Below are 24682 nucleotides of genomic sequence, written 5' to 3'. Positions count from 1 at the left end.
ACTTTCTTTAATATTTCTTCTCTTATCTATCTGTTACTATTACCCTTTTCATTTACTATTTACAACCTTTAATTTTTCTTTTTATATCTTACTTTTCATTTTATACCCCTGTTATTTTACACTTATGTTTTTTCTTTTTTCCTTGTTGTAACTATAGTGTTTGTATCTTTTTTAGCCCTGACGAAGCCCTACAACGTTGGCTCAATAAAATAGTATAATTATTTACTATTTGAGTTTTTTTTTACCGCATCCGGACCATATTCCATTCAAAATGTAATTTTTTTTTTTTGTTGGAGCTTGTTATATTTTGAAGTATACATAGCCCCTTCTCCGTCTAGGTATCTCAGTTATTAATTAGATTTTGAGGTTAGAGTATCTCACATTAGCTATAGACACCTACCCCCTTCATACTAAAGATTGAAAAAATAAAAAAAATTGTTACATAGCCCCTTCATCTACTTACCCCTTCAATTAAGGATATACGTAAAAAAGAAATGAGTGCCAGTATAATGGTATACAACACCAAAATATTGACTTTTGGTAAAGATATTTTTTAGAATAAAAAAATACTAGAAAGATTTTTTTATGCAAATTATTGAGTATAGTGAAACATTAATTCCTAAAATGTTAAGAACAGAATGTAAAAATTAACTTTTTAAGTAATGGGAAGAATATTAACTGTATACATTGGCCCAACGATGGTTATAGAGGTCAGCTCTAAGTAATATATCACAATATTAAATTCAGTCTTCAAGATGGAATCGATAATTAATTAATCAAATAGCAGTCTTATTCCCCACTTGAGGTTGAGTATAAATATATCAGACCTAACTCTTCAAGAAAAAATTGTAGTAAAAAATTTTATTATTTAATTTGAAATTAAAGTTGTTTATTTTTAACCTAAATACTTTGTAAATATAATTTTGAATAACATCGCACTGCTGATAGCAATATTGCTTCGGTTCGATAGACAGTTAAACTGTTACTTTGTTTTGGAACTGTTATCCGGTAGCGCCCATTAGTGCAACATATACTCTTTGTTCTATTGTAAGAAAACCTTCCCTGATTCACAACAGTTTGTTAGGAGAGCATGGTTTAGTGCAATAAACTCTCTTGGTTCTTTTGTGATAAAACCCTCCCAGAACCACAACAAAAATCCTTACTGCGAATTGTAGAGAGAGCAGATATAATTAAAATTTTTCTATTCCGATATAAGATTAGAACCATTTATTCACTGTGGTGAGTGATTCGATTATCAGCAAAAGAAAAAAGTAATGGCCAAGGTCTAATTAACATAGATGGAGATTTTTGTGGCTTCATAAAATGAACTTCCACTTTTTCATGGCAGGGATTTCTGGTTGTGGTTCATGACTCGTGGAACAGTTTCCCTCAGTTACAGATTTACTGTAAAATTGAAGAGCCATTGTACAGACATCATTAATAACTTCAACTTATGATAAAATGAAAAAAAATAATGGTGTAGTAGTAAGTAAAATGAAAATAGGATATACTGGAAGATTATTGATTGTGTATAGATGAATGGAATATGGTCCGGGTGCGGTCAAAAAAACTCAAATAGTAGATACATAATTATGAGAGATAGTTGACCGCGGATGATAAATGAGGAGAAGATGGTCTGGACCATCTTCTCCTCAAATAGTAGATAATTATACAATTTTATTGAGCCAACGTTTCACCCCACATAGTATAATCATCTACTATTTGAGTTTTTTTTACCGCACCCGGACCATATTCCTTTATTCGAAAATAGGATATGAACAAAAACAAGAACTGATAAATATGTGGAAGGCTCAGCAAAATGTAAACATAGCAAGGATTAGGACGAAGGTCAATTTCAGTGCGTAAAGATACCGAAGAGTGAGCTTGCGATTTCCCAGAATGTTATTTAAATAAAAAATGATGTACAATTTATGTATTTTAGACTTAGGAAGCTAGGAAAAGACAGGATATTAATGTTATAATGGGGCCATTTATATGACATTTTAATTAATGTTTAAATAATAACTGTTAAATAGGTTCTTATAGTTGCATCGTTTTTCAAATTTATAGAAGTACCCTGAAGACTCCAAAACATCGGTTTAGTGTAAATAATTTTAAAATAAAGAAAAATTTTGAAAAGGAGAAAAAAAGAAAATCACTAAATATTTATAATAATATTATGATATAAATTGAACCTTTTGGGGATAGAAAATTGGTGTATAAATACAAAGAGATTTATGGTTGTGTTCATGACTCATGGAACAGTTTGCCTGAGTCATAGATTACCCACTCAGAATGAAGGAAAAGCAATGATACAAAATTAGTAATGATAAAAATTATTTATTTATATACAACTATACAAGAATAAAAATGCAAAATTTAATGCTTTTTCTTTTTATGCTTGGACTTATGCCTGTGATGATTAGAAACATCAGGCCGAGGGCTATGTGATGTACTTCTCTTTTTCTTCTTCTTGTGATGCCTGTCCTCATAGTTTCTGTCCATATCATCCCGCTCTTTCCTTTTTTCTCTATCCCGATGCTTGTCATGATCTTCCTCTTTCCTTTTCCTATGCTTGTCATGATCTTCCTCTTTCCTTTTCCTATCTTTTCGATCCTTTTTCCTTTCCTTTACTTCATCGTACCTAAACCTCTCTTTCTGATCATCAGAATGCCTATTATGACTGCTACGTTCAGACTTGTGTGTTCTGGCCTGGCTGTCTGATTGGTGCCTATCACCCTCGCCTTTCTCCAAAATATCAAGCCAAGCCAGATGTGGGTTTCCTTGAGGTGGGCATATTGCAATTAGTTCCTGTGCCTGACTCGAAGATGGCTGAAGCCTATCACTGTTGGCTACAGCTGAATCATTTCCACTTCCTTCGGTTATAGTTAACATCTGCTCTTCTAAAACCTCCCTCAGTACCTAAGTAAAAGAAATAAAACTATATTATTCAGTTTATTATAATTTTTTTTTAATAATATATTAATATTTTTTTTTTCACTAGATAAACAAATGGAAAAATGAATATTTTTCAGAATATTTCATCATCTTGTTATCAAACAAAGGTAGTATTTTTTTTTACTTCAGTTATGAAAAATTCTATACTCAGCAAAATGATTTTTATAAAATGTTCATAATAAAAATAAAAAAAAAAAAATTTTGGTAAATACAGCAAAAACAATAGTTAAGCAAGGAAAGACATCAACAGAAGATTCACTTGTTTATATCACTAAAAAGTTTCTCCACAAAAATAACCTGTGCGCAGACAGTCTTAGACCTGAGTGATTATTTTGGCGAATACCAGCCTGCAACAAGTGAACCTTGTGTAACTGTTTCTCTCTGCTCAATAATTGTTGTTACCAAATTTAAAAAGTTTTTGTATTTTACATTTTACAAGTAACGATATTATGAACAAATCATTTTACGGGAAAAATTTTTTATAATTGGAGTCCTAAGATTATCACCTTTATATGACAGCAAGATAAAGCAATATTCTAAAAGAAATTTTGGTTAGAAATTTAACACTAATAAATAGTACACTACACTATTTTTTAAAATTAGCTTCTATTTAGTTTCCAATGCTCACTTAACTGAAAAAGTTTTGAAAAAGACAGAACAAAAATGTTTCTAGTTTCTTTTTTCTTAAAGTTTTATCTAATTTTTAAGTTCTAATAATAATCTAAACAGAAATTATTTCTCCAATGTCGATTTTTGAGTTAGAGTCTAATCACAGTAGAACCCTAACACACCCAACTAAGTAACAACTGAGACACTTTCATTTAATCTGTATAAAAGAAAAAATAAAATTTAACAACACATGAGTTAATATACAGTTGGTATGTATATTAATTTACTTTACAAGACCAGTAAGTTAATTTAATAAACCAATAAAAATAAAAAAATAAAAAATTCTTTGGAAATATGATTTCATTAAATGAAGAAGTTTTTAGTAATTTTTATTTTAAATTGTTGATTGATGATGAATATTTTTATCTGCCAGGTTCTAATAAAAAAAGAATAATAAATAAATATCAATATAAAAAAACAAAATAAGTACATAAATAAACACAAAATAAAATAAATAAAAATGACAATATATCAAAGTCCATACTATATTAATAATATTTAAACACTTAGTCTGATGACCCCTAACCAACTCTATCACCCATGCATGAGGGGCAAAGCTTTTGAGGCCCCAGCCCAATAACTTGCTATATCACAGAACCCAATCCAATGGAGGCTGAGTAAGGGTCTTTAAGCCACAAACACTCTGAACATGAATAAAGGATCTGGCCATTCCTAGAACCCCAACTGTCAACTTTATTTTAAAGTAGATTTAACGACCACAACTGTTTCAGTCTTCGAGTTGGATAATAAGGACGAGTAAAACTGGATAAGGATTGAACAAAAAAGATTCATATGATTGGAATGGTTCAGAAAAATTTTGAAAAACGGGTGTATTAGGTCAAGGAGGCGAGGAATATGGTGGTCATGGTGTAGTGTTTCGTTGGAAATATAATAGGGTACATTGACTATGGTGGCTTTTAATAGTAGTCACAGAGGCAGTTTTATGTTTTGTTATACTGAACTAGTATTTTCTAAGAACTTCATTTATTTACTTATTTTATAACGTTTAAGTGGGGATCTACTGGATCAGGACAATTATAGTATCATCAGAAAATTATAAGCCATATAAACAATATATTACTAAACTGCTATTATAAAAATAATGTGAATTAATCTCCATGCTTACCTCAGTATGAGATTTATTCTTGGTGTGTACTTTGTTTTTATAGCTGATTCTTCTCCGCTTCGCATCTCTTTCCATCTTCAAAAGCTGTACTAATGCTGCTGCTTTGTCTTCATCTTTCTGATCAGATTTTCTAGAACAATATGCATTCTTATTATTATCTTATAGGGGAAGGATAAGCATTTTCACCATACCCATATGGATCTTTTGAGAAAGGAACATGGAAGGATTTAAGTGATAACAGTATTCAAATACATAGATATTAGGCTATTGATTTTATTTTTTCCTAGGAAGTTGTTTGTTCTTTTTAGTACAATGTGGAGGTGAAAAATAAACTTAATTTACAATATTTTTAATCTTCTAAATTTGTTTGTACAACGTTTCAGTTTCCCTATCTTCTAAAACTATAATTCTAACTATATTATGTTGGAATATAGTTTCTTGTAGTTTTCTTATGTATTCTACTTCTACCTTTTTCATATGGCTATCACCCAATGCCATATTTTATTTTTATTCTAGATTTTATTTCCTAGGATAGGGAAGATGGAGAAACCCTTAACGTTGTACAAACAAATATACAATATTGATAATATTCTAAAGGATTTTTCACATCAACGTCTTCAAAAAAATAATAAACAACTTCCTAGGAAATAAAATCCAGAATAAAAACAAAATGTGGAATTGGGTGATAACCATATAAAATTATATTCCAACATAATATAGTTATAATTATAATACTAGAACATAGGGAAACCTGAAACATACAAATATAGAATATTGAAAATATTGTAGTTTTTTTTCTTCAAAAAAACGACATCTTAATTTTAAAAATAAATAAATAAACCTGGTAATGGAGGGTTTTGAAACAAAAACTTTTAAAAAAAATTTATTACAAAAGTCTCTTTTAAGCCAGCAAATGATTTCTAAGGCGTAAATCGACTACTATTTAAAGAGGAAAGCCAGCAGCACTTTAGAGAAATTCGGACAATATCTAACAGAAAAATGTGTGTGTAATATAGCCTGTAGCCGTACACATTAGGTTTTATGTAAAGATTGAACATCGCTTTGGTCAGGAAGCTGAAGTTAACTCATCCTTTTTATGCCCAAATATTTTATAAAATACTTCATTTTCAAAAACCTTTAGGCACTGTTCTTCCCTGAGAGTAAGAGGCCATATTTCAAATTCATAAAGAACAGTGGAAAGGATAAGAGTTTAGTAAATTCTAACTTTTAAGTTTTTGGACAGAAGGCAGAAGCTAGGCAATTTCGAAATTGAAAAATAACAAGCTTTTCCTGCATTTATAGAACCTAAATACTTAAATATATACATGATCCACCGTTTCTATTGGTAACCATGTATTTTGAATAAATACAATATATAATATATACAATACTATGTAATAAAAAAATAAAATTGAAAGTAACTTACATTACTGGTTGCTCAGGAGCCAGTAGAGATGCAACTATATCATTGTAGAGATGATCACCTCCACCTGACTCATTGTTAAGGCCTAGGCATAATTTAAAAGGACAACAGAAATATAATAATAAAATTATACATCCAACTTGTTTCTATAAAAATATAAAACAGCAGAAGCAAAATAAAGATAGATTAATAAAGGATATGAGTGTTGTAAAAAGGATATAGTTCGAAGAGGATTTCCATAATGCATATCCAAAATGTAAACTTGACCTATAAGAAATACACCAGTAATTATTAGCAATTATTTTCAGTATCATTTTATAATATTAGGAATGCAAATAAATTAATTTAGTGACTGTCCATTATAAAATAAACTGGATAGAATTTTAAATAAACCTCTATTGAATATCTGATTAATACAAAATTGTGAGCAAAAACTTAAAAAATAATTATCATTAAAAAGTATACATTTACTATTGAATATGAAATACAACTAAATATGATAATGAGAAGCCTTTGTTATCAATAATTGTAGAAAAAAGGCAATAAAATAAAAACAAAATTAACTCAATTTCATGGAATGTGAGAAAAATATTTACATCATATTTATCGATGTACTATAAATCAATTTGAAAAAAATTACTCACATAACCCTACAGAAGGCTTGAAATTTTATGTACGAATCACATTCCATAAGAAATTTTTTTTTTTTATAAAACATGCCTATATAAGTTCTCAACATATTTTAATAAAGAATTAAAGAAACAGGAAAATTAAATTCCAAACATAAGCTAATATAAGATATATAATTTAGAGTAGTAAAAGGCATGATTAAAACTTTGCTAACATTCCAGAATACATTTGCTGGCTCCTGATTTGCAAAATTTAAAAAAATGTATGAGCGATTGATATAATTTCAAAACAAATATACATACCTACTAATATTTCAATAATACTACATAAGTACCATCCCAAACCAATCATAATTTTTAAAAATCTGCCTTTTTACAACTTTTATAAGGCATTTTATTCCTATATTTTCACTTAACTATTGTCATTTGTTTTATTTTTTTCATATTAAAATAATTGTATTTGTATATTTATTTTTAAATGATTACAGGGGACTAATATGTAATGATACTAATTCAGAAGTACCCCACACAGATAGGGCGCCCTGCCTTACACACTATAAATCTAAAAAGTAGCTAAGTATGTGTCCGATAAAACCTACCAGTTCATAAGAGTATATTTATGTAATTTTAGGTTAAGTTAAAATCAGTTACTTTTTCTTATACTTTTTTTTTAACTGTAACTAATACTTAAGAGTACAACTACACAAGAGTACTGCACAAATAGCAGATCTTATTTCACTATAAACGAAATCCACAGAACGTCGTCAATTATAAATGATAAAGAGAAAAACTTCCATCAGTTGAAGAGGTACAAAAAGCATTTAATCTTTAATACAAGATTCCAATAATTCTTACCACAAATTAAAATATTAAAAGAAAGTTACATTACTGTGATATGAGGTTTTACATTACAAACAACTAATTAACGTTAAAATAATGTTTGCATTTAATTCTCTATACCACTAAGTTTGAATGTTTTAAGGTTCTCAAACCCTAAACTACTTTATTCAGATTTATATGAATTAGAAACATAGTTTTCATTATATACTTTTGCATCCCCATATCCAAAAAATATAAATGCCAACTCTTTTGTCATCCATAATAGCAACTATAATATAAAAATGAAAATGTAAAACTTTGATTGTTTTATAGTAATGTTCAGTGATAACTTCCCAAAAATAAATTTGTGAAAGTGAATTTCAGTATTGAGATGAGTCAAATCTGTAAACTTATAAACTTGGCTACTTCCAGAATTCAATGTATGGTGAAGTCAGTATGACTCGTCATCTGTGCAGAATACTTATGAATTGGTACTCATTGTACAAATATTATTTCTATAACAGTCTAAACTGGGTAAAATTAACTGCAAGGATAATCCTTACTGGATTTATCTTTTGTCCAAGTAGAACTCGATAGCTATAAAGCTGTTAACTATCTGGTGTAATGCAGATACCCGTTTGTAGTAGTGCAAAATATCATCTATACTTAGTGACAGTATTAGATAATGTATTAAATGAGTATATTTTTGCTAGCTTGAGAGAGAAACAACTTCCAAGTGGATACAACTGAACAAATTTTCATGATAAAAATTGGGTATATTTTAATTTTAACATTCCCTAAAAATTATTGATGATTCCCTATAAATACTTGATGAATGCTATTAATAATTTTTTCCCATTAACTATCATATATTGAGAAACAGAAATAAACACCAGAAACCGTATGAATTAATGATTAGCCAATATAGATAGTTTGCAATGCAGGAGTCAGCTTTCCAGTTATAACAATAAATATGGAGTCGGAAAATTAGCCTATAAAGGTGTGATTACCCTACAGATAACATTGATAACAATGATTAATATTTTATCGAGAACAATGTAATTTGTAACATGTCAGGGTAAACACATCTTAAGAAACAACACAAATAGATCTATAATCAACCGTTATTGATGTTTCAACAGTATTTTTTTATTAATGAGAACAATAATAATAACACTGATAAACTACTTGTTAATTAGATGCTTTTGGTAATAGAATGTTATACACATTTAATAATACAAAAAAGTTAATCAATATCTTAAAGTTAAATTATAAGTTTTTTAAAAAAATAAATTACCTTCAACAAGATTTTCTTCTTTCATCACCAATACACCTTGGTCAGCAACTAAAATACAAACAAGTTGATCAATAAAGTAAGGCAATTGTCAACAAGAACTATATACAAATTAAGGTAAGAATTACCTGGTTTATCTTCATCAGAATTTTGTAGAGTTTCACCTTCCTGTGGAATAAGTAAACATATTAATAACAAAAATGAGATTTTAATCGCAAATGAATCCAAAAAAGTAATAACAAAATTAGATAATGACCTTCCCAGAAATAAGAGATTGTTTGGTCCAATTTATAGTTTTAAGTACATTATTAAAACTATTTTTAGAGCAATTTATAAAATTATTAAGTTCCTCTATATATGCAGTCCTGTTTTGATACATTTTTACTGTTAATTCATAATTTTCTTCGCTAATTAAAATTATAACTACTTAAAAACCTGAAAAACAATAACACTCAACACTCTTCCAAGACAGAAGTCGTTACTAGCTTTATGATACAAATTGAAGAAAGTTCTAGAGCTTCGATCCTGAACGATCTCGTTCAAAAGAGCGCAAAACACACCTAGTAGTAAATGAGGAATGGTTTAAATGAGAAAAAAACAAATTTCAATAAAACAAAAGCATCACATAACTTTCACTCACTTCAACTCACTAATCTACATGCATCCCTAAGTTATGAGTTTGCTAGAGGGCTCCTGTCTAAATTAACCTTATTTTGTGTTTTTCGAAAATAAAATCTAAAGATCAGTAATGGTAAAAATTAGGAACAAAATTTTGTTTGTTCCTATAAAAATTCGTATTTTAGGGTTTCTCAAGGTGGGTATAACAGATATGAATTATATTCCAGTCAAGAAAATAACAGTTTAACAAAAGAGAACGAAAAAGTCATGTGTTCGAGAATGTGTCTCGGTGCATTCTCGGTACTTCCCATTCGAATTGGACTTATCCATTTTTTCTTTTGTTATTCATAACATTCTTTAATATTTTGTATTTATACATTGTACGTTACTGATGAAATTTATACCTGTTTTTTAATATTTTTTTTCAAACAAATATAATTAAAGATACTTTACTCGAAGATTTATTGGAAATTCGATATTTAAGTCCTGTCAGGCTATTTCACTGAGGGTGAAACCTGCCTGATATTTAAGACCACGTAATTGCTCATCGATATCGTTGGAGCCGTTTTGGAGAAAATGGAAAAAAATGTGAAAAATCCATTCTATAAAGTAGTATTTTTGGTTATTTTCGATTTTAGCCAAAAATTTGCTGTCACATCTCGAGGTGCCCTCCATACATTTGCCAAACAATGGCAAATTCACGCATGTGCTAGCGTGTGGATGGGTTATTTGGATTAGCTGGTACAAGTTGGCCTGAATTTGCGGCCGACACGTTGAGTATCAGTTTTTGGCAACAAATCAAAGGTCCCTTGTGCTGTATCCTCAGTTTGTTTTTAGTTTGCATTGCTTTAGAACTGCCAACAGATGCCTGTTTGTGCTATCCGTGTTTTATTTAATTAAAAAATGTCCGAACATTTGGAGTTAGTAATTAATTATAATAATTAATTATAATAATTAATAATTAACTCTTGTTTATGGTTATATGTGTTTAAATTCTATTGATCGGTGTAAATACATGTTTCAAACCTTGTTAATCAACATTAGCAGATTAATTTTAATTTAACATAGCAGGAATGTAATGTTTTATTCAAAGACATTATGTCTAGATAGTTAAATTAAAAAATTTCTGACACAAATTCTAGAACGAAGGTTGAATTTATAGGTTATTCTGTACTATTAGTATGAATTTTTGTCATCTATAACCTACATTGGTGATATTTACGTTTCCTTTCATATCGCCTATCTTTATTTTGTTCCTTTTTATATTAAAAATAGATTAAATCGAATGTTATGACCGAAAAAACAAGCATGTAGATACCGACGCTTGCTGCTTCCTTTGTTTACTAAGTTTTAGTACAAGTCTTGGAATTGTGCCAACTAGCAAACATGCTCATGGTATTTCATGGTCCTGGCCATACTACCAGGATTTAAAAATCTAAAGGTGCTTTTCCACGTTTGTCAAACATGTGGATTAGTTATTTGGATTGTCTGGTACGAGCTGATCTGAATTTGCGGCCAATCCGTCGAGTGTCGGTTTTTGGGAACAAATCAAAGGGCACTTGTACTGCATTCACACGTTTGTTTTCAGTTTGCATAGTTTTAGAACTGCCAACAGATGAATATTTGTGCTATTTGTGTTCTAAAATAATTAAAGAATTTCCCAAACCTTCAAATTCAACAATTAACTTTTGTTTAAGGTTGTATATTTTTAAATTCTGTCGATTCGGTGTAAATACATTGTTTCAAATCTTAGCCAAAATCCGTGTAAATACATTGTTTCAAACTTTAGCCGTTTATTTTTTATTTACTATAGCACAAATACATATTCATGAAGTCATCACATGTCCAAGTACTTAATTAAAAAGTTTTTGATAAAAATTCTAGAAAGAAGGTTGAAATTATCGGTTATGTAGCACTATCTTTATCACCTACAACCTACTTTTCTTATATTTATGTATTCTTTCTTTTCGCATATCCTTATTTTCTTCATTTTTATAATGAAAATGGAATAATTATAGATGGAGTAAATCGAATGTAATAGTAGACTAATTTCAGAAGAACAAAACAAGGGTACCGTCGTTTGTAGCTACTTTTGTTTACCAAGCATTTGTACATCTTGGATTTGGCGCATGTGGCAAACGTGTAGATCCAGCATAATAATTATTCTGAACGTTAAACGTTATTCTTATTCTTTGGTTGATGTTCTTTTTTCATCATTTCCTCTTATTAGATCTAAATGAAATTTTTATTTCATCGACCTAATTATTATTATTATTATTAATTTGGCTCCAAAACACGATGTCGAGTCCTAGCCTACTGCATCAGCCTCCACCAATCATTACGATCTTGTGCGGCCGCCATCCCGTTCCTCACTTCTATCATGGTCCTGGCATCACCATTCACACCATCACTCCATCGAAGACGTGGTCTTCGTCTGCGTCTTGCTCCATGTAATACCTCTGTCACTATTTTCTTTGGCAGATCACTCTCAGCCATCCGAGCAACATGCCCTGCCCACCTCACTCTACTGAGCCTCACAAACTGGACAACGTCTGGTTCCTTATATAAATCTTCGAGCTCTTGATTTGTTCGACGTCTCTATATCTGGTCATACTTGACAGCTCCAAATATTTTACAAGGAATCTTCCTCTCCAAGACCATCAGGTTATGCTCACCAGCCTTGTAGATAGTCCACATTTCCGAGCCATACAGAAGAATTGGCCGAATAATTGTTTTATACGTATAAATATTGGTGTCCTTAGATAAGGCACGACTCCTAAAATAGGGACTGAGGCTATAATAACATAGGACTCTTCGTTTAATTTCGGAGTCAACAACATTGTCTTGGGTTATGAGTGATCCAAGATACACAAACTCGGGAACTTTTCCAAAAGTATATTCTCTGATCCTGATTTCTTCACCGGGCCTTGGAATTTCCTCTGTGACCACGTATTTGGTCTTTTCTGGATTCACTTCAAGCCCCATTTTTATTGCTGCTTTAGCCAATTTCATAAATCCATCAGAGACAGCTTGGAAAGAGCGTCCAGCAATGTCAATGTCATCAGCGTAAGCAAGAAGCAGTATTGTTCTGCTGAATATTGTTGCGCCCACTTGTTATCGACCTAATACTGTCATATTATCATTTTGATCACTATGAAAGATATATCTTTTTTTACATTCTTTATTCATGTTATGAAAGAACTTTAATCTATAAACTATATAAAAACGTTTTGTAATCACTGTGTAATATTTTATTGTATATAAAAGTTGGAATAATAAAATAGGGTCGTAAAAAATGAAGTTTAACTGAAGAACACATTTAGCAAAAAACAAGACAAATGAATTTTTTTTCCTGCTTACACTTTATTAAAAAATAATACAATCTGAATTACTGAATACATGCTAATTACAGTTAAACAATTTTAGCAATGAGTAGTAAAATTAAATGAATAGTTATATAATTATAATATCTTCCTGTTTTATTGTAGCAATTAGCTTTATTTCATTATTAGTCAATCCATTAATACCAATGTCCATAAAACTACCAATTAACTTCGCTTGTAAATAACACTAAAATTTGCAATTGAAATATTATGAACATATATTGATAAGTTTATTTTATGTTTCAGCAAACATTACGGACGCAATATTCCTCAATACACCAATACAATAATATTGACATGCCGTCAGTAAAATTTAAAAGGAGTTTCAATAAAAATAAAATATGTTTTATTTTTAGTATATCTTTCTTAGAAGGGACTGACTTCAAAAACTTTTTATAATCTGACATCATCGCACTTATTCAAGTAAATAGATAACTATGCTCGAGGAAATTATCATTTAATGATAACTGAACCATTAAATATTTAAAAAAAATAAATAAACCTGTCCCGCAAAAATCCATAAGGATCAGGGGTGCAGTACTTAATAAGGAAGTACTGTTACTAGACCAACGGTTGTGCGAGGAGACGATTTGGTCAGAATCACGCTCGACTGCCAGATTTTTACCCAATTAAGGATACTTTATTACACATTACCGAACCCACAGGGCTAACTCATAGTGAAACAATAAATAATTATCTGCCCCTGTCCCCGGACCCTTAGAGTTAGCATAGTGCCTTACCGTTGGGCAATCCACTCCCACACCATTAAATATTAAAATATAATTTTGCTCTGGTGAAATATTCTTAATAATTTTTTTTTTCACCCTGTTATTTCTTAAATAAAACCAATTATCTACCAATGTATAGTATAAATATACTTGTATACTTACTTTTATACCTTTGGTTTACGAATGAAATAGACTAAATCAAAAATTGAAATTTTGAGATATTTGATGATAATTTTTTTTTTTCAATGTTATGGAAATAGTAAGTTTACTGTTTACAAGCAGATCTTTATGATATCAATAAATTCTTTAAATTTAATCTTTTTAACATAAAACTGAGAAAAAAACAAATTAATTTCCTGTTACACTTGTAAGCCGAAAGTATGATGTTCTATTAACCTGGTTGAATTTTTAAAAACTGTAAAATTTGGAAATTAGTTTTGTACACAGTATTTCTAAAGCAATTAAGTGAATTTTAATTTTCTTCTCAAAACCTTGTCAATTCATAAATCTAGACAGCATGCAGTTTTATTCTGTCCATTACCAAGATTTATCTCGAATTATTTAGACATATACATGTGTAAAACTTTTGAAAATGGACAGTTAAGGAAGTTAAAATAGTAATTGTAGAAAGCGAGAGATGTTGAATCATAAATGACAGCGGTGATTACATCATAATAAGTGTAATTTGTTATTCATACTTATTCTGGCTATAATTAGAGTAGATAAGATGAGCGGATTTATCAATAAAAAGGCTGCCATAACAACGCTGTAATAATAGTTTGGGATAAGTAGCATTAATAGAGAAGAATTATTTATTAAACGAGTCGTCCTGGTCCGGATGACTGTCTTTTGTCTCTCCCTCTCTCTCCTTTATTCCCTGGAGTGGGGATTCTTTTCCTTTTAAGTCAATTCGTCAGTGTGTGGGTTTGTTGCTCATAGTCACACTTTATAGGTTACGGGCTACTAGTTTTGACAATTATCATTTCTGGTATGTATTTTTCGTTGACATTTAACTGTTTTTCACTTACTGTTCTCTTTAGTCACTAGTTAATATCGCGTCCATAGTAAATTATGATCCTTTGAACTTTTAATGGGTCCCTAGTGCCGAAATGAATCTCCAGATGTTCCTAATGTTTGGCTCGTCATTCCTCGAGATTCGCATTGTTTATTGAATTTTCTCTTTTATTTTTATAATGTTTCTAGTCATTTTATGAAGTCTTTTTGTAATTGTTTTGTGTTTTGATTAATGTCAGTGACCTTACTTTATATGTTGTAACCTTGGAATGTGGAACATTTATTGTCTAGTATGATCAGAACATATATGCAACAGAACAGTGAATGGTTTGCGAATTCTGACCCCTTCTCGAATATAGGAGATATGGAGTCGGAAATCGCAGAACTCCGTACTCTTACCAAGGTTACTCAATTGAGAAAACAAATTGAGTGTAGAGAAGAGGGGGCGTGGATGGTTGTCAAGGATATTCCCGATGATAAAGCTCCTTCTGGTGTTAGGAAAGTGACCTCTTATGGAGTGACCAAAAGATCAGTTACTAGGTCAGTATCATCTAATGTCGGTTTTAGTAAAGGTTTCAGTGATGAGATGCCTGCTGAACCTTTGGTGCAACTTGCTGATGAAGAATCAGATCAAGATTTTAAGCCTAGTTCAGTAGAAATTACTGAAGTTTTTGATGAGCCTTTACGGAGAGATATTCCAGAATTCAATATGCATGTGATACCTGAGAAACCGACAAATAAGAAGACGTCTGTTGTTACTCTGGGCAAAGGCAACCTGGTGCTAATAGATCCAGAAGAAGATGAATCTAATTTTCATGTTACAGGTATCAGTAAAGGAAAAGTTGCTGATGTTGTTAACACATTAGAAAAAAGTAATGAAAAGAAAGTTAAAAAAGTTGGCTTTTGTAAAACTGAAGTTCATTTTGCTCCAGATTCTGGTAAGATCAATATTGTAGAAACAGATGAAAAACCTCCTCCAACTCAGGTTTATAGGAAAAAGAAAAGGAATCGAGGTTCTAGAAATCGTGGAGGTAATAGCTTACCTAAACATTATTTTGGAGATATGGATGATTTTGGTGAGGATTCAAATCAGTCTAATGAATCAGATAAGGAAGATTCTAGTAGTCCTTTCCATGATCCTCAAGATGCAAAGCTTTTATCTTCTATAAGAGAAAAACTTCCAACATTTGAAAGAACAATCAAATCTGAAGGTAAGGATACAAAATATCGTCATTCTTCTCCAGAAAAGCTTAATTTTGATATAGAAAAAATTGAATCAGAAGGAAAAGAGTTTTTTAAAAAAGTGAAGCAGCCATCATTTAGAGATAAATTCTTAAAAGAAACAAGTCACATCCCAGAAAAACTTCATCCTGAAAATCACTCGAATGTGAATGATCTTGTGAAAAATCTTGATAAACATCCAAGGCTGAAAGACAACTTATATATATATGGAAGCAGAGGCTTTTCATCTCAGGAAAAAGAGCTGTTGAAATCTCATTATAAGTTATCGGATGACGATTATGCTACTCTCTCTAATATGAAGTCATCTTCTAATAAAGATTCAGATTTCTATCATGGTAGGAAAGAAGTTAGCAACAATGATGTTCCTTACAAAGAGGAAGAATCGAGCCACAATTTGAGATATACAGATTTATTGAAGTTCCCTTCCTCCCATGAAAAAGATGCAGATAAATATCCTAGTGATGAAACAAATAAACCGGAAGTTAGGAACATACCAATCGTCCAAACTGATTGTGTTTCTGAATCAGATTATGTTAAGTCCAAAAGGAATAGTATTAGTGATATTGTACTGGATATCTCTCGCGTGTCGAGGCTTCCACTTGATCAGGATGTCAAATCAAGTATATCATTTCTCGGAAATGTCAGTCCTAAATTGCAAAATCTCATTCAAAATAGTGTCGAACATGAGTTCCAATTACGTCAGAAACAGATTCTTCAGAAGAGATCTGCTGAAGAAAAGAAACAAACACAGAGTAATGATAGAGTTAAAACATCAGTAACCTTGAATTTAGCAACAAAAACTGATAATAAGGAAATAGTGGTTAGTAAAAAAGAACCCAAATTAAAACCTGTGAAGATTGTGACGCAGGTTCACTTGGGACCTGAAACTGAAGCCAAGCATGAATTTCAATTAAAGAGAGAGGAAATCACTAAGAACCTTTTTAATGAACCAATATATGATAATAAAGATGTTAAATTAAAAGAAACTCCTTATTTGTTAAATGAAGAACCAGTTCCAGCACCCAGGGGAAAGAAAGAACCTGTTCCTAAGAAAGAGGAAAGCAAAGTCCCCCCTAAACCGAAACCTCGAACAGTCACATCTATTTCTGTAGAAAAAAGTAGGACATCTAAAACGCCGACAACTAGAGTTGCTTCGCGAACAGACAGTTCAATATCTTCAAAGAGAGTTAGATCTAAAGAAAGTATTACTAAAAGTCGAGAATCAGACAGGAGTCACTCACGCCCCGTTGTTTCCAAGGATGAAGGAAAGAGTAGGAAATCGCAAAATCAAGATGTAAAATCAGACACTGTGACTAGTAGGTCAGCTAGAGTCGTCAAAGTCACACCAGAGACGAAGGGAAAGAAAGTGACTCGGGAACCTTTAAGAAGTTTTGAAAAGGTTTCCAATGGCTGGGTCGGCCATATTGTTCCTTTGAAGCAAGAGGGCATAACGGTGACTACGAAAGTCTACTCGAGTAGGGCTGGAGTCCAGAGATCTCAAGGTTCAGGTTAGTTCTCTTTTATATCATTATGTAAGACAACCTTTAAATATTTTATGAAATTTCGACAGAATAAAATTAATTTTTTTTTTTTTTTTACCATTACAAAAAATATTTCAGAAAATTATTCCTAAGTTTGATGCAGTTATAAGATAATTGTATTCTGTCTGCTATGGTATATTTGTGCTTCGTTAAATTATTTTATAAAAATAGTATTTATATTGACTGAGTTAGTGGCAATATTTCAGTTTTCTTTTATTATAACTAGTGAATAAAAATAAATATGGTGTACCTATTTTTCTAAATAAATAAGAAGTTTACTACATTTTTATAAAAAGATGAATAAAATTAATTAATTTTTTTTTTAGTATTTTTTCTTACCCTTACAATAAATATTTCAGAAAATTATATTCCCATGTTAAATGCAGTTATAAAATAATTTTATTCTGTCTACTATGGGAATTTGTGCTTAGTTAAATTATTTTTTAAAAATAATATTTATACTGACTGAGTTAGTAGCAATATTTCAGTTGTCTTCTATTATAACTAGCGAATAAAAATGAATATGGTCTATTTATTGTTAGTAAATGAGAATTTTTCCACATTTTTATACAAAGATGAATAAAATTAATTTAGTTTTTCTTTTAGTATTTTTTTACCATTACAAAAAATATTTCAGAAAATTATATTCCTATGTTTGTGCAGTTATAAAATAATTTTATTCTTTCTGCTATCGTATAGTTGTGCTTAGTTAAATTATTTTATAAAAATTATATTTATACTGACTGAGTTAGTAGCAAGTACATGAGAAGTTCACCACATTTTTATACAAAACCTGTTATTACAGTGGCTTATGGTAAAAAGTATCTAAAACTTGGTTATTAGGGATATAGAGGTATATACTTTACAGAATCAAATTAATTAACCAAAAAAAAAAAATTAATTGAACAGTTTAATTCTGGCTTCTACATCCCAATCAAGCTGGTTCCAGCTTGGAGCAATACTACTTTTATTGGGAAAGGGTATAGAAAATTTATTTATAACAAAAAATAAAAATGTAATCCATAACAGTCATTTTTATATAATATTATTAAAAAATTAAAATGCTTGGTTGATATTACTAATATTAATACTAAATTAAACTAGTCTTAACTGTGGCTGAAACACTGTACAAATAATAAAAAAATATAAAGGAGATGGTTGGGGGTGTGGCAAAAAAGGAACAAAAAATAGTTAACAACTATTTATTTAGAGACATTTCGCCCCACTTTGCAGGGTTTCGTCAGGGCTAAAAAAGATACAAAAAACTAATTAATTTTATTCACATTTACTGTTAATATACTCATATTTCATGTGATTATATGCGTAAGTGTTTATGAGTTTACAATTGATAAATGTTTCAAGCCAGTTTCTTTGAACTGCTAACCCACCAAACTTTCTGCCTTTTTGGTTAAGGCATTCATCCGTGAACTACCTTTCTCTTGCATTCCAGTATTTTTCATTCTTCTTATCATTATTAGATAGATTTTATTCAAAGGAAAAAGATAGGCATCAAACAAATTCAATTTTATTTGCAAATTAAGAGCAAATAATTTAGTGTTATAATGGTTTTTTTAATTTTTTATCTGTTAAACAAGGTGTATAACCATTTTGAAGCATTAAGAAAATTATTGATCTATCATATTAATAATTTTTTTTATGATGTACTAAATTTTGATTTTATATATGATGACTCTATGATTTTGATTTTATATACTTCTATTAACTCAGAGAGAAATGTTTAGGTACTTATTCTTATTTTAAGTTACTAATTTAATTATTAAAAGGTACATATGAGTAGCATAGGATCAAAGTAATCTCCAATTTTTGATTAAATGTAGTGAACATAATTATTTTGATGAAATGCTGAAATTTTCTCCCAAAACAACAAGGATAATCATTAGGATTAGTATCAAATCTAATATTGAAAGTTAGTTTTTTTTTTTTGTCATGCTACCAAAAGTTTGGAAAAGTCTGGAGTTTTTGCTTCGTTCTGAAACTACTTATATATTTTTTATTGTAGAGAAATAGTCTGGGTGAGGGTCAATAAAGGTACAAAATAGTAGAAAAACTATTTATTATTAACCAAAGTTTTGGCCTATTTGGGAGGGCTTCTTCAGGGCTAAGTGTAAACAAGATACATACATTGTGAGAAGTGACAAAAACTTTGAATAAATTGTAATAATTTTATAAATTATTTAAAATAAAATAAAAAGAATTTTGATAGTTATATAAAACTTATTTCAAATATAAGAGATAACTTGGGTTCAAATTAAGAATATTAATACCAAATGGATAATATAAGTTTATTATATAAAAGACTCTTAATCTCAGGGCGTGTAGTTGCTAGGCAATCAGAATACAAACACTTTTACTATTAACTTAATTAAATTAATATCTATTTTACAATGTATTCAAATTTAGTTATAACAAAACTAACCAAGTTCACGATCTTCTTTCGTTGATCCTTGGTGTCTTCCTTTTTCTTATTGTTCTTGTCTTAGCGTCCAAAATGGCTTCCTCTTGACAGAAATTGATGAGGACCTCCTCATCCTGAAGACATCATTTCTCTTCTCGGCACCCCAGACACGAATAAAATCCTCCAAAACCAAAACCTGCCTTGAGGTTACATGTAAACATCGATTGTCGTACAACAGTTAGGGATTTTTCCAAATGATTTACTTTCTGAATATTATTCTGTAGCACTATTTCTTGATTTCTATTTTTCCTTTAATTTACTGTATTTTCAATTATGAGGGGATGAGTTAAAATAGTTTTTATGATATTTGAATCTGCTCAACGTGGCCTTGATTCAAGGTACCGCCATCTTGGTTTTGTTTTTGTATCACAAAGTTATTATAAACAATGAAACTTGGTTAGCTTGCTTTTTGGATAAACAGAACAAATGAACAATATTAAAATGATACATAAAATAAAACATATTAAAAACCCTTAATACATCAAAATATACTATTTACTAAAAAAGAGCATATTACAAAATATACAAAGAAAGTAAGAAATTATACAAAAAAGAATAATAATAAAAAAAAAAGAAAAGAGAATAAAGTTAAGGAAATATAAAAAAAGATGAATGGAAAACTAATTAATAATAAATACAGCCATATGATAGAATTGTAGACGATATAATACAGTTCTATCAAACATGACTGTATTTATTATTAATTAGTTTCTTCTTCATCTATATTTGTATTTCCTTAACTTATCTCTCTTCTTTTTTATTAATATTCTTTTTTGCATAATTTCTTGCTTTTTTTGTATAATTTTTTTCACTTCTTACAAAATTTGTATCTTTTTTTCATTTAGCCCTGATGAAGTCCTGCAAACATTGGTTAACATTTTATTGTTTTTTTCTACTATTTTGTACCTATATGGACTATCTGCAATCAATGGTCAACTATCTTCTTCCAATATTTTTTTTTATTGTTTTTCAATTCATATGCATTGGTTTTACATATTTTTGATTTATTAATTAAATATTTCAATATTTTAAATAAAAGTTAATATATATACAGAACGAGACTAAAAATAGTTACTTTTTAGGTTCCAGAAGAAGTACACAGACGAGCTCAACAGTTAAAACAAGTCATAGCCTCAGCTCTAGGTTAGACAGTAGTCGAGAAAGCAAGCAATTTTCTCTTTCGAAGGAACACCTTAGTTCAGCTAAACTAGTCAAGCAGGTTTCTCCTAGGAGGGGAAGTAATGCCAGAAAGGTTGAAAAAAAAGTAGATAGTAGGATTGGAGTAGATAGCTACCGGCCAAGAACAAGACAAGAGTCTGAGCGCTCTGATGATTCTGTAATACAAGCTGATGAGGAAGTGAGGGCATACATGTTTGACGGCCATAAGAACAAGGTATACTGAACATTTTTTCAATATTTATAGCGTCGAGATAACAGAAACCGTAGATGCTAACTGTCATGGTGGTTGGTGCGAAGACGCTACCCCTTCTATATCTGTTGGCTGCTTCCGCTACGCATCATCTCCTGTAACCAGCCTATTGAGAATATTAATCAATCTATACATAAATATTTATGAGTGTTGTTACAGTTTGGTGTTGGAATAGGCATTATTGGAATATTATATCTTCCAACGCCTTGTAAATAAGCATGTTTAGTATTAATTTATATTATAATTTAACACATGCTTACATAATGTAATATGCTTCCTTGATTATATCTAATTAATATATTTAGGGAGCAGTGGCGTCCAGTAGTGGCTGGTTCTCCTCTAAGTTCAGGGCAACAATGATATTAACTGCGCCCTGTTTTTCTTTCTCTTTAGAACTATCGCTTCTTCTTAAACAGCCATCTTAAAAAGTAGAAAAGGAACTATAAATACTGAAATATAATGTTGTTGATCTTTCGTAGGAAGTAAATTGTTGTCCAGTTTTAGAGGATTCCTTCCGTTACTGCCGGGTTCTGTAGGAGAGAGGTAATGAAATTTTAAGTTTGTAAATATATGGAACACAGGTTGGCAACTTTCTTCATGGAAAATCTTTTATATTATTTTATTTTTATCTGTGCATGACTAGTTTCTTAGTTTTAGATTTTTTTTTTTTTTTTTATTATTTTAAATTGTTGATTTATTTGATGCGATAATCAAAGTAAGGCTAGTATGAATATAGTAACTAGTCTATCTGTAATTAGACAAGTACTAGTACATCTATCATTAGACATAGTAATTAGTCTATCTATCAGACAAGTAATTATAAACCTAAATACTGTTTATACTATATTAATCAGTTTTATTTAATGGAAACTGAAACCTATATTGCATTGGTTATAATAATAAATAAAAATTTCTCATTATTAGGAAAGAAGGTTTTTTAAATAATGAATTTTATATTGCAAAAAGATATTGTTGTGGATTTGATAAAATAATATTTATGTTCTTCTGTGAAAATTATGCGAGATTAATCCTCCTTGATAGGAATTTACATTTCCAAGAAGAATTTTACAACACTCGGTTGAGAAAATGTGCTCACTTTTTCTTTTTTGATTCCTAAAACATGTTTTAATCCTATGTTTTGAGTGGCCATCATATCTAAACAATATGGAGGAACATCTATGGGACTAATCAAAAGGAATAAGGATAATGTGAATTATACATTCCTTGGATATATATCCATTTATTGATCTTTTGTAGTTTAATATTTTTATATTTATAAAAAAAAAACCAAAAAAAATTGTTTCCATTTTAAAGAAAAAGAATTAATCAAATTAAAATAAACTTCATAAATTAGCTAGGAAAAAAATACTGGCAAAACCTGTGGCTTGTCATGACTATGATTTTGTTGATGTTGGATTGAGTGATTTGGTTGCTGGCCTCTGTTCCATATTAGTGTATACTTTTATATTGAATGGATTTGGTTGATTTATTGTAAATATTAATATAATTATATTTTTAAGATTGTAATAGAATTTGGAAAAAAAAAATACATTATTTTATCTCAGCTGTTTAAGGTAATAATAAAATTTGAGATTGCCATCTGGATCTTGAATGCATGCATGCTCTTTAAGGCAGGCTGAGTTGTCCAGTGTTTTGTATCGGTTCCTGATGAGTTTGTAAATTTCTTTAAAGCATGGAAAAAAATATCTTCCAAAGAAATTTTTAAAAAATGAGTCAGTGATATGTCAATCCTCAAAAGAATAGATTAACCAGAAAATCTTCTTTGAGTTACTTCCCTTTTCTTTTTTTTTTCTCCAATAAAACAATATTTTACGTTTTTTAGATTATATATATATCAACGTGCATTGTTTACCAAGTACAGATCCACTTACATTTCTCCATATATCATTAAAAATTAAAATAGAATACATTTTTGGAAATTGAATTGAAAATAAAATCTTGGAAAATTTTAAGTATCATTATTGCATATTTCTGATAATTGAGTTGTCATGTACAAGAAGGGCCCTTTTGCCAAATTTGTAGTTTCAGTAATTGTAATTCAAACATTTTATCATATAGCAATGGATTGTTTGATGATTTTTTTTTCTTTACTTTTCAACAAGGTAACCCTTCCTAAGAAAAAATTGTATAGTAAGAAGTTGGTGATTTATATCGATATAAAAAAATAAATAAACTTCCTCCTACAAAAAAAAAAATTATCTAATGAATTTATTTTTAAGTTTGAGCTATAAAAACAATTTTGACCAAAATATAAAAAACACTTTGCTAACTCATTCTTGCTGTTGTTCATTGATAGGATCAGATTTGATGAATTTTGGTTTTCTGAATTCTCCTTAATAATCAAGTTGTAATAATCGTGGAGCGTCTTAGTCACTTATTTGTGCCAATAAACTTATAACTTCCTTTTTTCATTTACTCCATCTATTGGTATCCTTCTGTCGCTTCTTATTATGATCTATTTCCTTCATTTCTATTATGCATTTCCTCAAATCACATTTCATCTCTTTTTGTTATAACTTTATCTTAATTTTGTCTTTTCAATTTGAAAATTTTCTGTTTTTGGTGTGCAGAATTATATTGACTTTTAAAAATTGTGATCAAAACTTTCATTTAATATTGTTTTATATTATTCACATGAGGATATGTTTAATATTTTGTTAATTTTTTTTTTTGTTATTGTTAGATAGTAATAATTATTTTGCCCTACAGCGGAAATGAGCGGTGGGGACATGGAAGACATGACAGCATCTTACAGCGAGATCTGCGAGAGCAGTGTTGAGGTTGGAGGAGGCAGTCGGCCGAGCCAGCTGGAGCTGCTGAACAGACTCGAGGGCACTGTGACCAAAGAGGGTCAGATGATAAGCTTTGTAGCCGATGACTTGGAAGCAAAGCTTAGGCTAGCCTCGCCAAGGGGGATCCTTGCTGCCCTCGAGTCAGAGGCCTGCGCCGTTGCTGCCTCGGTCGACTCACTCACCGAATCACTCTCCGATACTCTCCATGACATATCTTCTCTAACAGTTGACTGCTTGGAGGTGTATACGGGTGTCGTTTGCAAGACATGTGATGCCATCGATGCCAACATCAAGGCCATGTACCAACTGATGGCCAAATGCGAAGAGCTCTCAAAGGCTATGGCGCCCATCTACCATCTTTCTGGTCATGTCAAGAACATCAAGCACCTCCTCGATCTCATCGAGGCCAGTCCTACATAGTATGTTGTCTGTCTTTATTATCGTTATTGTTATTTGATTATTAAAGCAGTTGACTTATGATATAACATTAGTTAAACTATAAGTTACTCATCAGCTTCAT

The 24682-nt window shown here is 30.2% G+C and overlaps 4 protein-coding genes across 5 annotated transcripts; 2 read left to right on the top strand and 2 right to left on the bottom strand.

Annotated features, from left to right (window-relative positions):
• Nucleotides 1-2324: 2324 nt before the first annotated feature.
• On the bottom strand, nucleotides 2325-9443 carry LOC106681957 (splicing regulatory glutamine/lysine-rich protein 1). The gene is made up of 6 exons (XM_014422568.3): nucleotides 9175-9443; nucleotides 9047-9086; nucleotides 8922-8969; nucleotides 6180-6261; nucleotides 4754-4883; nucleotides 2325-2922 (listed from the first exon to the last, which is right to left on the bottom strand). Exons 1-6 carry the CDS (start codon nucleotides 9295-9297, stop codon nucleotides 2380-2382), a joined length of 966 nt encoding a protein of 321 aa, XP_014278054.1. The 5' UTR covers nucleotides 9298-9443; the 3' UTR covers nucleotides 2325-2379.
• A 2691-nt stretch (nucleotides 9444-12134) lies between these two features.
• On the bottom strand, nucleotides 12135-12521 carry LOC136796370 (uncharacterized). Its single transcript, XM_067049925.1, has one exon. The coding sequence runs from the start codon at nucleotides 12519-12521 to the stop codon at nucleotides 12135-12137; it is 387 nt and encodes a 128-aa protein (XP_066906026.1).
• A 1883-nt stretch (nucleotides 12522-14404) lies between these two features.
• On the top strand, nucleotides 14405-24328 carry LOC106681916 (myb-like protein V). 2 transcript variants are annotated; one of them, XM_014422493.3, is made up of 4 exons: nucleotides 14405-17411; nucleotides 21003-21313; nucleotides 21829-21892; nucleotides 24080-24328. In XM_014422493.3, the coding sequence occupies exons 1-3, from the start codon at nucleotides 14954-14956 to the stop codon at nucleotides 21883-21885; spliced, it is 2826 nt and encodes a 941-aa protein (XP_014277979.1). In that variant the 5' UTR covers nucleotides 14405-14953; the 3' UTR covers nucleotides 21886-21892; nucleotides 24080-24328. The 2 variants fall into 2 exon arrangements, with proteins under 2 accessions (XP_014277979.1, XP_014277989.1); XM_014422503.3 differs by lacking the exon at nucleotides 21829-21892 and having other exon boundaries at nucleotides 24080-24215.
• On the top strand, nucleotides 24100-24582 carry BORCS6 (BLOC-1 related complex subunit 6). Its single transcript, XM_014422258.1, has one exon. The coding sequence runs from the start codon at nucleotides 24100-24102 to the stop codon at nucleotides 24580-24582; it is 483 nt and encodes a 160-aa protein (XP_014277744.1).
• Nucleotides 24583-24682: the final 100 nt, after the last annotated feature.

This window comes from Halyomorpha halys, unplaced genomic scaffold (genome assembly GCF_000696795.3).
Source record: "Halyomorpha halys isolate HHAL.00 unplaced genomic scaffold, Hhal_1.1 Scaffold21.1, whole genome shotgun sequence".
Lineage (NCBI taxonomy): Eukaryota > Metazoa > Arthropoda > Insecta > Hemiptera > Pentatomidae > Halyomorpha > Halyomorpha halys.
This window is presented reverse-complemented; position numbering and strand designations above follow the sequence as displayed.

Excerpts from the sequence above, each read along its gene's own strand:
- LOC106681916 (XM_014422493.3), top strand. The coding sequence starts at position 14,954 with ATGATCAGAACATATATGCAACAGAACAGTGAATGGTTTGCGAATTCT. Across the intron at positions 17,412-21,002 it reads CCAGAGATCTCAAGGTTCAG|GTTCCAGAAGAAGTACACAG; the intron begins GTTAGTTCTCTT and ends GTTACTTTTTAG. Across the intron at positions 21,314-21,828 it reads TTGACGGCCATAAGAACAAG|GAAGTAAATTGTTGTCCAGT; the intron begins GTATACTGAACA and ends GATCTTTCGTAG.
- LOC136796370 (XM_067049925.1), bottom strand. The coding sequence starts at position 12,521 with ATGGGGCTTGAAGTGAATCCAGAAAAGACCAAATACGTGGTCACAGAG.
- LOC106681957 (XM_014422568.3), bottom strand. The coding sequence starts at position 9,297 with ATGTATCAAAACAGGACTGCATATATAGAGGAACTTAATAATTTTATA. Across the intron at positions 6,262-8,921 it reads AGAAGAAAATCTTGTTGAAG|GCCTTAACAATGAGTCAGGT; the intron begins GTAATTTATTTT and ends AATTATGCCTAG. Across the intron at positions 2,923-4,753 it reads AGAATAAATCTCATACTGAG|GTACTGAGGGAGGTTTTAGA; the intron begins GTAAGCATGGAG and ends TCTTTTACTTAG.
- BORCS6 (XM_014422258.1), top strand. The coding sequence starts at position 24,100 with ATGGAAGACATGACAGCATCTTACAGCGAGATCTGCGAGAGCAGTGTT.